Raw genomic sequence first — 12,812 nt, forward strand, 5'->3', positions numbered from 1 at the left:
TATTAGGTAAGATAGGCCAAATTGTGGGAATACAATATTTTCTTAACATTCATGTGCACACTTTTTAAAAAGCTATAAAAAAGACAGCTTTGGTTACACGCATCTACAGATTCTCTGCACATAATGTACAGTCTACATTCTTCACATCCAAGCCCAGTTCTTCCCTGTGACATTCACACTTCCTTTATTTTCCGTTGAAAGTGCCCTTCTGCAGTGTCTTTTATCATAAGGAGCATGCTGGGCTCACTGTTAATGATCAAGGGCTAATGAAATCAAGGTGGAAGATGCAGAATCCGACTTGGTATCTCAGATTCCACAGGGGCTATGAAATGTAAAGATGTTTGTGTCCTCAACCTCTTTACAGTGGCTTTTTTGCCACTATTCTCTCTCTCTCAACTTTCTAACGTGTCTGAATTCATTTCTCTGTCACCATGTGACACGGAGCTCTTTGTTACAGCAAGAAAGCGAATCAGGAGGGACTTCCCAGCACAGCTCAGGCGTTCAAGTGCACCAACCATTTTCCCCACTTAATGGGGCTCTGAAACGTTGGGCCAGGCTCCAAATCTCTGAGACTTCTTCAGGTTCAAGCAGGCCTCATTCACTGACAGATGAAGACCACTCTTTTTTGTAATGAACACAATTCAATTCCTGATTCCACACTGTTAGAATGCTAAACTCTGCTTAACCAAATGACCGACTCACTCATCATTAGGAAAATCAATCGTTTCCAAAATACTTGGCATCCTCTTCAAATTATGTTAATGGGAACTTCACGTTTATAAAATGCCTGAGGTCAGCTGCGTGTTTCTACTTTAACAAACACAGGCAGGAGAAATAACTACCAACACGATCAGCCGTTTGTTTGGAAACCTAGCAGTGTCCACACCAACAAATAACAACCTACCCTAACTTTTCACTTTTCCAGGGTGCGATAGCAATAGTATCTATTTTTTACATTCTTCTAAATTTCAATTAATTAAAACTTTATCCATCACAACTCTCACTGAGTGTTTTACTTCCTGAGTTAAGATCTAGAAGAGGCAAATCACAAGAAAGCAACAAACTGAGATTCGCTCTACAAAGCATTTTCCAGTCTACAGACTTGTCTCAGAATGCATTCCAACAAATTCCACTCTGGCCCTTGATGATTCTTATTTAAAAATTTTTTTTTGGTTACATTCTCTAGAAATGTTTTGAGCAAAAGACCAGAAAATTAAATGTTTGTATACTTTGTGTAGAGATTGGGACACCAGAAGTTCTCCTAAACACTGACACTTCACTGATGGGTAGGTATAGGAATCACAAGAAACTACAGGCTTAAAGTTGAGACTTTAAGGAGCTCTTACTGCAAGCAGGACTGAAAATGAGCAAGGAGAAAGTTCTGAGAAGGAGGCGTGTCACCGATGGCTCACTCATAGCCAAGTTACTCTCTCCCAAGAAACAGAAAGATGGTAGTTGGCCCTCTGAGTATCCTGGAACCATTTTTTTCCCTTTTTTTTCAAATATATATATTTGAGGAAGGGAGATGGAGAGAGAGATAGATACATCAATGATGACAGAGAATCATTGATCGGCTGCCTCCTACACGCCCCACACTGGGGATGGAGCCTGCAATCCAGGCATGTGCCCTGACCAGATATCGAACTGTGACCTCCTGGTTCATAGGATGACCCTCAACCACTGAGTCACACCGGCTGGGCCATTTATGTTTACTTTGGAATAAAGCAAATACAAGGCTTTCTATAAAAGCCTCTAATTTTTATTAGATCCCTTCACCTTGGTATCAGTTGAAATGTAAATATACCATAGATAGTAGAATGCTTAGCTTTTCAGAAACCCCCCTTTGAAAGGAGGATGCTGTTCTCCACACAAAATAAATAAGGGGATAAATAAAATAATATAAGTAAGCAAGCATCAGGCCGATGTATTTAAAAGCTGGACTATCAATTTTAAAGAGTCATATGAGCACGCCCTTACCTGTTTTGATATTGATGGCAAAAAAATTCTGAGGATTCCCACTTGTAATCCTGTATGTCAGTTTTTCATTGGAACTCGCGTCAGGATCCTCAGCTTGAATCTGAATGACAGACACATCCTTGGGAGAGTTTTCCATGACGACAGGATAATAAATGGGTTCTGAGGTCAGCGGGGCATTGTCATTCACGTCCTCAATTTCAATGTAGACCTCAATAGTGGAATAGAGTGGAACCACGCCCCGGTCTGTGGCATACACTGTCAGCCAGTAGGACCCTGTTGTCTCTCGATCCAGGATGTCTGCAGTAGAGATGACTCCTAGGAGAAAACAGAGAGCGTGATTGCTACTGTGAAATTGAAGGACATTAAGTAAATCATCCCAAATTCAGGAGGGCTGTGCTAAGTAATGTTGGCATATAAAAAGAAGCCCATATTACAAGATTACATTAAGATGTTTCTGCCTTACATAAGAAAACTATTTTCTGCAAAACCATATTAATGAGTACTTCTACCATTTGAGGATTATAATTACATTCACAAACGCCTCATTTGCATTTGGGGGATAGGCAGACTCTCATTACATGTGTGCACAACACAGAAGGCACAGTTGGAAGCAATGGAAAGAGAGCAGGGCACGGGTCAAAATACTTCCCATGTTGCTTGAGGAATTTGAACAATATCAGGTTAATGTCTCCATGTGACCTGATATTGCACTGATTTCCTATGCAGCAAAAACTCTCTCGGGGTACATTATTTTATGTGCTCATTCACAAAAATAAAAAAGGACCTTTCAAATATTCTTTTGCCAATTAGGATACAAATAATTTGCATGCAGAGATGTCAGCCTTTTTTCATACTGTTTCACGAAACTCTAACGGCACAGTTATTCCAAACAATCAGTGAAGACACCATATCAACACACTGTCTGAATGAGCTTTAGGTCCCCGAAGAACACTACAGGAAGCTATAAATAAATGCTGAGACACTTTGAGAGATACTCATGGACAATTATTCAAAATTAAGACCAGATAAATGCCCAATCTTCTCCCTCCCACCTTTTCTCATTTCATGGATGAAACAAGTGCCAATAAGGAAGTGAGGCATCTGCCAGAAAAGCAGATACAGTGCTATTCAGTGTCTTTACAGCCCTCACCCAAGTCACGGGGCTCAGAAACTGGGGACAGGGACCTCATTTCCACTGTGGTGGGGAAGATACTCTGGGGCTCGGCTCACAAAAGCTCTAAGCAGTTAGGAGACTCATGGAGGGCATGGAGTTCATATTAAACCCCAGTCAAAAATAGTCCTTCAATTCTGATCTGAAAACTCTTACCTTCTGTATTTCTGACAGACTCTGGACAGACTATATTAGGCACATACAGACCCTGCATAAGCAGATTGACAAGTATAGCAACTGAGAGGGAGGAGGGCATCTGTCTAGAAACAATTAGGATGAAATTCTCAGTTGCCTGAATCTCAGAACTGCTAAACTTTTCAAAGGAGATAACCCAACTGCTGCTGACCTTTCAACTCCAAAGTTAGCCACTAAAGAACCCTGCACAATGTTAGCCATCTGACAAAAGATAACCTTAAATATTCTCAATGGAAATATGTAAAGCATAAGGGTTCCTGTAGATTCATGGATGATTCCAGAAAGTCAGAAATGCTAATATGGCATTAGAAGAGTAAATACTAGATACGAGGTTAAGAAGAAAAACAGGGGAAAAATATAATGATTGCCATGGCCAGTGTGGCTCAGTTGGTTGGAAGTTCATCCTATACACCACAAGGTTTCCTGTTTGATTGATGGTCAGGGCACATGCCCCAGGTTTTGGGTTTGATCCCCAGTCTGGGCGCAGCAGGAGGCAACCAAAGGATTAAAAAATAATGATTGCAAACACGAGGCTAGGTGTCCATTGACTGAATGAATAACAGGCAGCCTCATCAAACTGGGTTGAGAGGTAGAATGTCAACATGACATTAAGGTCCAGAGAAGGCTCTGAAAGAAGGAGACCTGGTCAGGTGTGAGAAGATCCGCGAGTACAGGGCACATGCCCATCACAGAACCATGGCCAGCTGAGTGGAACACTGGAAGCCATCCCAACCACGTGCCCCCACACAGACCTGGGTTCCACCCAGGGGAACTGGAGCTCTTCCAATCAGAGGATGTTCAAATGATGGAGATCAAGTGGTCTCTGGAATGAAGACAAAGAGTAGGCAGGGGGGATCTGGGATGTGGGACATTGGTTGCAAAAAATTCTCTAAACGTGCTGGAAACACCTCTTGAAGACACCTGTCAATTTAATTCATAAGCACCTACTGGACCCTGTGCTGGGCACTGGAGGGACAGAGATAAGTGAGAGAGAGTCTCTGTCTTCATGATACTCAGAATCTTTCTGAGTAGACAGATCTTGAACAAGGAGAGCTGCACTGAGTGGATAACTGCACAGCCAACAGCTGGGCTGAGTCTCATGTGCTTGAGACTGACAGACTGGGAAGGCAAAGGATCTGGAAAGAAGGGGTTGGGAGGCCAGTGGAATAGAATTTACTGAGCATCTATGATGTTCTATGAGACTTGCAACACAACTTCCCTGTAATGTAAATATTATAATTCTTTCTTATAGATGAGGACATTAAGTCTCAAACTCAAGTAAGCAACTTACCCAAGATCCCACAGCTGTGTGTAGAAAAACACAGTCTGTCTGCCTCAAATGCTCTAGTTTCAAATCCAGACTCAGGACTTACTACCTGCTTGACCTTGGACAAGGTATTTAAACTAAACAAGCCGAATTTTATTACCCATATTTCAGTTGTAGTGATCATGGAATTAAATATATCCTAAGACTTTGGCCAAATGCTTGCAACATAGTAGATGCTGAGTATAAGATAAATCAATGTGAATCAAAAGCAATACCAAAAGCTGGTAAATACTAACCACACCCCAAAGCAAGGGGCAATCTTGAAGGGAGAGAAGTTTGGGATATAGTATCTTGTGAGATGTTAATTTCTTCTCTGGTCATGGGGCATTCTTGCAGTCTGTGTGACTTGCCCATGACATACCCTTTCATAAAAATATCTGGCCTGCTTGGGAAATGGAAAAGTAAGGCCACTAAAAAGAAAAAAATGCCTCAATAAGCAACAACATGAAAAGTTGGTGTAGTTTGTACCTTGTCTGACCATCCATAACACATGCCCTCATGTGCACTCACATGCACCCAGATTTGCCTTCACAGAATTGGTCTGTGACTCTTGGAAGTTACTTAATTCTCTTTCCTTTTACCTGTCAGACAGGAAGTTGGTCTATCACAGACTTTGACATTAAATGACTTTGACTCCTTGGATAAAAGGCATCCACTAATGCAAAATAAATTATATGGTTGGATTTTACTGTATTTTTTAACAAAGGATAGAAAGGTCATCTAGAAATCAGAATTAACTCTCTTATTAAGATAAAACAATGTCTATGGCTATATTTACTCATTAACCAGAAGTGTGAATGAGTATCGTGGAACACAGTGTTCTGGCATCCATCTCATGATCCAACAATTTGAGGACAGATTTAAAAGAGTGACTGAAATGTGTTCACAGTAATTCCAAGATTCATCTCAGGTTCCATATTAGCCATATGACTACTACCAATATCCAGTGATAGCATTTCCTCACTTTCTTCTATACTCTCACAGCTAATGATGATCTACAAGGTCACAACTGAAAATGTAAATCCACATGATTTACCATCAAGTAAAAACTCACCTTCAAGGTTCCCCAAATCATGTCATGAGCCCTTAGCTTTGTGACAACCACCATGCATTCTTTATTACTTTTTAAAACTGAGATATAACTGACATAATAAACTATATATGTTTAAACAATTTGGCAAGTTCTGATATCCTGAAACCATTAAAACAAGTTAACACACATTACGACTAGCCCTAAAAGTATCCTCCTTCTCATTTTTAATCTCAATTATGAATGTTTCTAATTCTCCCTATTGCCAGGCATCAGATTACCTTCCTGTCACGAGATTACTTGGCATTTTCTTCAATTTTTATAGAAATGAATCATACAGGAGAGAAACCAAGATGGCGGCATAGGTAAACACTGGAAATTGCTGCCTCCCACACAACTTCAAAAATACAATGAAAAAACAAAATGGACATCTTCCAGAACTACAGGAAGGCTGGCTGAGTGGAAATTCTACAACTAGAAGGAAAGAGAAAAGCACACTGAGACCCAGAGGAGCTGCGGAAGTAAAGTGCAGAGGTACAGAGGCTTGAGCGCGCGTGGAAAGGGGCTGGCACCTGAGGACGCGGCTGTCTTTTTGAATCGGGAGGGAGTCACAAGCTCCCGACTGCTCTGAACTCCGGTTCCAGGAAGTCTCTGGGGTCCTAGGACTCATACGGGGAGAAACTGGACTGTCTGGCAGCGGGCAGAACTCGGAACTTGAGGGTGGCTTTCCCTCAGAGGTGCTTGCAGTGATTACTGGGACACTGAGACGCTGGGCCCCTTAGGGCAGGGCTGGGGATCAGCCATAGCTGCTTGCTGCACCCTTTGATTCCCTGATACCCCACCTCACCCAGGCTGCGGCAGAGGCTTTTGCATATGAATGCCCTGGCTCTTTGCAACCTGAAAATTACCTAACAAATTGCAGCTGGGCCAGACACACCCAGAACTTCCAAGAGAAGGCCAAGGCCCCATAGCAGCTTGCATGGCTTCACAGCTGGGCCTCATCTGGGCACCTCCAAACCCCAAACAAGGAAGGGGAATCTGCAGTTCTCTTCATAGCTCCTGCTGGGTAGCCTCAGGCAGAGGCTAAATTAGCACCTCCTTAGATCCAAGAGCCAGTGTACCCAGTGGTCAGAGTGGGACCATCCAGATTACAACTCCTCGGATCCATAAGGGACACACTCAGGTGGCAGACTTAGTGAGCAACCAAAGCCCCATTGAAGCAAGTCTTCCCCCAGAAGGGTGTCTCCAGCACAGAAGTTCTCCCACTGCAGACACAGCGGATTCTCACTGCCAATTGGCCCGGAGGTCAATTCCTCCCAGTGATCCTACAACAATCAAGGCATAACTACAACAAGACTGTGCACAAAGCCCACAAGGGGGTGCACCAAGAGTGTCCACCTCAGGTAACTGGGGAGGCTGAGCCACTGGGCCCTACAGGACACCCAGCACACAAAACCACTCTACCAACACAGGGAACATAAAAAATGTGGAGACAAAGAAACAGGTCACAAATGACAGAAATGGAGGAAAGCAAACGACTGGATATAGAGTTCAAAACCATGTTTATAAGGTTTTTTAAGAATTTTATGGAAACCGCCGATAAATTTATTGAGAACCTGGAGGATACGAAAAAAGACCAACTAGAAATTAAGCATACACTGACTGAAATAAAGAATAATATACAGAGATCCAACAGAAGACAAGAGGATCCCAAGAATCAAGTCAAAGATTTGAAATACGAAGAAATATCCAACTGAAAAAGAAAAAAGAATCCAAAAATATGAAGATAGTATAAGGAGCCTCTGGGACAACTTCAAGTGTACCAACATCAGAATTATAGGGGTACCAGAAGAAGAGAGAGGGCAAGATATTGAAAACCTATTTGAAGAAATAATGACAGAAAACTTCCCCTACCTGGTCAAAGAAATAGACTTACAAGTCCAGGAAGCACAGAGAACCCCAAACAAAAGGAATCCAAAGAGGACCACACCAAGACACATCATAATTAAAATGCCAAGAGCAAAAGACAAAGAGAGAATCTTAAAAGCAGCAAGAGAAAGACAGTCAGTTACCTACAAGGGAGTACCCATACAACTGTCAGCTGATTTCTCAACAGAAACCATGCAGACCAGAAGAGAGTGGCAAGAAATATTCAAAGTGATGAATTGCAAGAACCTACAACCAAGATTACTTTATCCAGCAAAGCTATCATTCAGAATAGAAGGTCAGATAAAGAGCTTCACGGATAAGAAAAAGCTAAAGGAGTTCATCACCACCAAACCAGCATTATATGAAATGCTGAAAGGTATTCTTTAAGAAGAGGAAGAAGAAAAAGGAACTCTTACCATTTTCCACAGCATGGATGGAACTGGAGAGCATTATGCTAAGTGAAATAAGCCAGTCAGAGAAGGATAAATACCAAATGATCTCACTCATTTGTGGAATATAATGAACAACATAAACTGATGAACAGGACTGATCCAGAGAGGGAGAGGCATTGATTGGACTGTCGGGCTTTGGAGGGAAGGTAGGGGAGGGTGGGGGTAAGGGGGAAAGATCAACCAAAGGATTTATATGCAAGCATATAGGCCTAACCAATGGACACGGACAACAGGGGGGTGAGGGACTGAGCGGGGGAGGGGGCAATGTGGGGATAAGGACACATATGTAATATCTTAATCAATAAAAAATATATTAAAAAAAATTTAAGATAGCTAAAGAACAACTGCTAGGATAAATCATGGGAGATTATACATTGAATGAAGGGGTACTGATTATTATTTAATTATCAGCCCTTATTTGTTTATTGTGTCCTTGGAATGGTATTTGGGGGTAATGTGGGGATAAGGACACATATGTAATATCTTAATAAAAAATATATTAAAAAAAGAAATGAATCATATAGATGTACTCTTATGGTTTGGCTTCTTTCAATTAGAGTGAGTTTTTTGAGATTCACTCCTGTTGTATACGCAGTATGGGGCAAAGGTAGGTTTACAGTTGTTCGTATGGAAAATAATCCTATATAATAAAAGGGTAATATGCAAATTGACCCTAACAGCAGAACGACTGGGAATGACTGGTCACTATGACACACACTGACCACCAGGGGGCAGAAGCTCAATGCAGGAGCTGCCCCATGGTGGTCAGTGCCCTCCCACAGGGGGAGCTCTGCTCAGCCACAAGCCAGGCTGATGGCTGCCAGTACAGTGGTGGTGGTGGGAGCCTCTCCTGCCTTTTCAGCAGCGCTAAGGATGTCCAACTGCAGCTTAGGCCTGTTCCCCGCTGGCAAGTGGACATCCCCCGTGGGCTCCTGGGCTGCCAGAGGGATGTTTGACTGCCAGGGAGCGGGCCTAAGCCAGCAGGTGGACATCCCCTGATGGGTCCCAGACTTCGAGAGGGCACAGGCCAGGTTGAGGAACCCCCCTGAGTGCACAAATTTTTGTGCCCCGGGCCTCTAGTACAAAAAATAATAATATAAGAATAAACCCTGTGTTTTGAGTATTCACAACTGGAAACCTACTTCTGCCCCACCTGTATAACAACATATCATCCCCTTTCCCTTTTGTTTCTAAGTAGTATGCCATTGTATGGGTATACCACAATTAAAAAAAAAAATTATTGACACGTTGAGGGACCTTTGGGTTGCTTTCAGTGTTTGTATGTTACAAATAAAGCTGCTAAGACAGTCACATACAAGTTTTGTATGGGAGTACTTTCATTACTCTTGAGTAATTACCTAGGAGTAGAATGGCTATAGCATAAGACAGGTCTGTGACTGCACCATATCCTATTCCACCAGCAGTAACTAAGGAGCATTCCTGGTGCTCCATATCTTCAGTTGGCATGGTTAGTTGGGTATGTAGTAGCATCTTGAAGTTTTAATTTGCATCTTCCTGATAATGTTGAGCATCTTTAAAAATGCTTACTACCATCTGCATATCTGGTTTGGTTAAATGTTCAAATTGTTTATCAATTTTTAAAATTGGGTTGTTTTAAGTTTTGGGAGATTTTTATATGTGTGGATAGAACTCCCTTATCAGATAATTTACTTTCAAATATTTTCTTCCAGTATGTGGTTTGTCTTTTCATTCTCTTAATAATAAATATCTCTGGAAGAGCAGAAACTTTTAATTTTGATGATATCCAAATTATCAATTTTTCTTTTGTAAATCATGCTTTTGGTACATATCTACAAATCTTTGCCTAATTCAAGGACAAACATTTTTCTCCTATATTTTCTTCTAGAATTTAATAATTTTAGGTTTTATGGTCATGTCTAGGATCAATTTTGACTGAAGTTTGTATATGGCTCAAGGTATTGGCCTAAGTTCATTTTTTTATATGTAGATGTCCATTGTTCCAGCCTAGCCTGTTGAAAAAACTCTGTTTTGTCCACTGAATTACCTTTGAATTTTTGTCAAAGGTCAACTGAACATATACATCTGAGTCTATTTCTAAACTCTCCATTCTGTTTCATTGATCTAGTCTTCTATCTTCACATGGATATCACACTATGTTAAGGTAGCTTCACAGTAAGTATTGAAATCAGGAAGTGTAACTCTTGTTACTATGCTCTTCTTTTTCAAAGTTGTTTGAGCCATTCCAGATCCTCTGTGTTTCCATAAAAATTATAGAATCAGCTTTAGAATCCATATAAAATTTAGAAAAATCTACTATGATTTTGACTCTAAATCCTTTTGGTCAGAATTGCGATCTTCGCAACTTTGATTCTATTGATGCATAAATCTATTTATTTATGTGTCCTCTAAACAATGCTTTATAGTTCTATTATACAGATTTGCACACTTTTGTCAAATTCATTCCTAAACATTTCATGTTTCTCATGCTAGGCGACAGCATTATTATTTTAATTTCAGTTGTTAGTTGTAAATATATAAAAAGTCATTTTTTTATGTTGATCTTATATCCTATAACCTTGTTAAACTCAAATCTTTGTTTTAACAGAATGTTAGAGCTTTCTATGCAGATGACCATATTATCTCCAAATAAGGACAGTTTTACAAGCACTATCATCACTACTAATATTCATTAGTGTCAAGCACTCATGAGGTAATTACTGTTTTTTGTCCCTATATTACTGACAACAGAGATTAGGTTAAGTAAACAGTACACAGAAGATGTAGTTCTCAACACCTGGTCTGCCAAACTTAAGACCAGTTGTTAACTAAAACACTATGAATCCATAGAGATATCAAACTTGCATAGTATTTTGTGTCCAAAGAAATTTTTTTTTCTCCTCTGATAGAGAAGTGTCATTAATTGAGTTGATATTTTGAGTTAATATTGAGTTAATATTTTCCTATATTAGTTCTTCAGGTTGACTGTAGAAATCGTAAGGTACTTTTTGGTATATCATTGTAGAATATTACTAACTAACTAACTAACTAAATAAATAAATAAAACAGTACTGGCCCTCTACAAAGAGTCTGCTTTGATTTAGAAAAATATGCAGACTATAATGTTTTGGATATATTCTTGGTCCATTACCCAACATAGTGCTGGAGTGTTGATCTCCAGGAAGGAGTTTCCTTCCATACGCCTGTTACAGAAAGTCGGCTCTGGAAGGAGAGTCTCCGTCTGTTTGCTTAATACGTTATAGTCTCACTGCCCACAACGGTGCCTGGCGTGTAGCTGGCAATCAGTAAACCTGTGTTCATGAATAAAGGAAGCCTTGATATTGAATCAGAAGTAAGCTAACTTAGATCAGTGATGAGATAAGTTTAACCTCACTCAAATGAGACCTGGAAGGGACTTCAAAGATCACTGACTATAATGAAAGCATCCCTCCCACAACATCCTTGACCAGGCACCCAAGCCAGTTCTTAGTCTGTGACAGGATCCTCTCTATTTACTAGGCTGTTTCAGCTAAAGTGAAGTTCTTCACACTGAGGTGAAATGTTGGTCTCTCCAATTTTGAATGCTATGTCTACCTGCACCTGCCTCACATCGCAGAATAAAACAGAACGGATCTGCCTGCATCCACTGTTTCCTGTGACAGCTGTTTAAATAGCAGATGTCTTTCTCTTTCCAGGGCTTTTCTTCTACACTCTAAGAATCCCGCCCTCATGTGTTACGTAGGCTTCTAGTTCTTTCTCCTCCTCATCTCTGTCTCTGAATCAGCAGGGTCTGACCTCTGTCCATCCACACATGTGTATTAAGTGGCAGTGGACATGGGTAATATATCTTATTAAACAATAAACCAGTTACAGTGAGTTTGTAGCATGTTCTAAGTAGTGCTGCTCAGTGAAAAAATTCAGGTGGGATATCCAGATGTGGACTCCTACCCTTCACATTTTCATCTATCATGGAAATGCTCAAAGAGGATTCAAATGCGATGCTCAAATTTTATGTGGATATGAAAATGTCATTTAAAAATTCTCTGGAAATACGTTTGAGGTTTTTATATTCTTTATTTTTGAGATCTGTTTATGATCATAAAATTTTTCTTTTCCTGTTTCAGCTTTATTTGCTGTGTAAGAAGGCAATAGCAGACCAGAATCCTTTCGGCATCTTAATATTTAATTGTATAAGCAAAGCAGATACACAAACAATATGTATGTATGTATGTATGTATGTATGTATGTATGTATGATGCATTTATAAGAACTGAGAACAGCTTCAACTGGAATTAGTTGATCCCAGCATGTAGCACATGTAAGCTATAATTGTTCTTCTTTGTTCAAAAACAAGTATTAGAAAAGTATGTGTAAAGTGTTCTCATCAAACAGGCTCTAAATATTTGAGCTGAAAGGGATAAATGTATGGAGCTGTTCACAATCAGATGACTATTATATGCTGGGGTACTCACTTTATCTATTTTCCAGCCATATCCCATATGCCCTATCCCAGGTCTCAATGACATATTGCCCCAAAAGAATGACACCCAAACACCGACAACAGTGCTAACACAGCTTGTCAACAAATAGTTCAGGAAATCCTCTGGGGGTCATGTGCTTACAACATAATGAAAATCACCCTGTAGAGATAAGTATTAAGGATTCTGAGGCAGTTTAAAAAAAAAGACAAAACAACAATATAAAAAACACCCTGATGGCACTTTCTTTGTAGATGCTTTTAATAAAGTATAT

The 12,812-nt window shown here is 40.3% G+C and overlaps 1 protein-coding gene across 2 annotated transcripts in view; it reads right to left on the minus strand.

Annotated features, from left to right (window-relative positions):
* FAT3 (FAT atypical cadherin 3) overlaps window positions 1-12,812 on the minus strand; it is a 520,751-nt gene that overhangs the window by 349,194 nt on the left and 158,745 nt on the right. For both annotated transcript variants that reach the window (XM_036324714.1, XM_036324713.1), the window contains exon 2: window positions 1,978-2,292. In XM_036324714.1, coding sequence (XP_036180607.1) covers window positions 1,978-2,292 — 315 coding nt within the window. The remainder of the gene's footprint in view (window positions 1-1,977; window positions 2,293-12,812) is intronic.

This window comes from Myotis myotis, unplaced genomic scaffold (assembly GCF_014108235.1).
Source record: "Myotis myotis isolate mMyoMyo1 unplaced genomic scaffold, mMyoMyo1.p scaffold_m19_p_10, whole genome shotgun sequence".
Classification (NCBI taxonomy): domain Eukaryota; kingdom Metazoa; phylum Chordata; class Mammalia; order Chiroptera; family Vespertilionidae; genus Myotis; species Myotis myotis.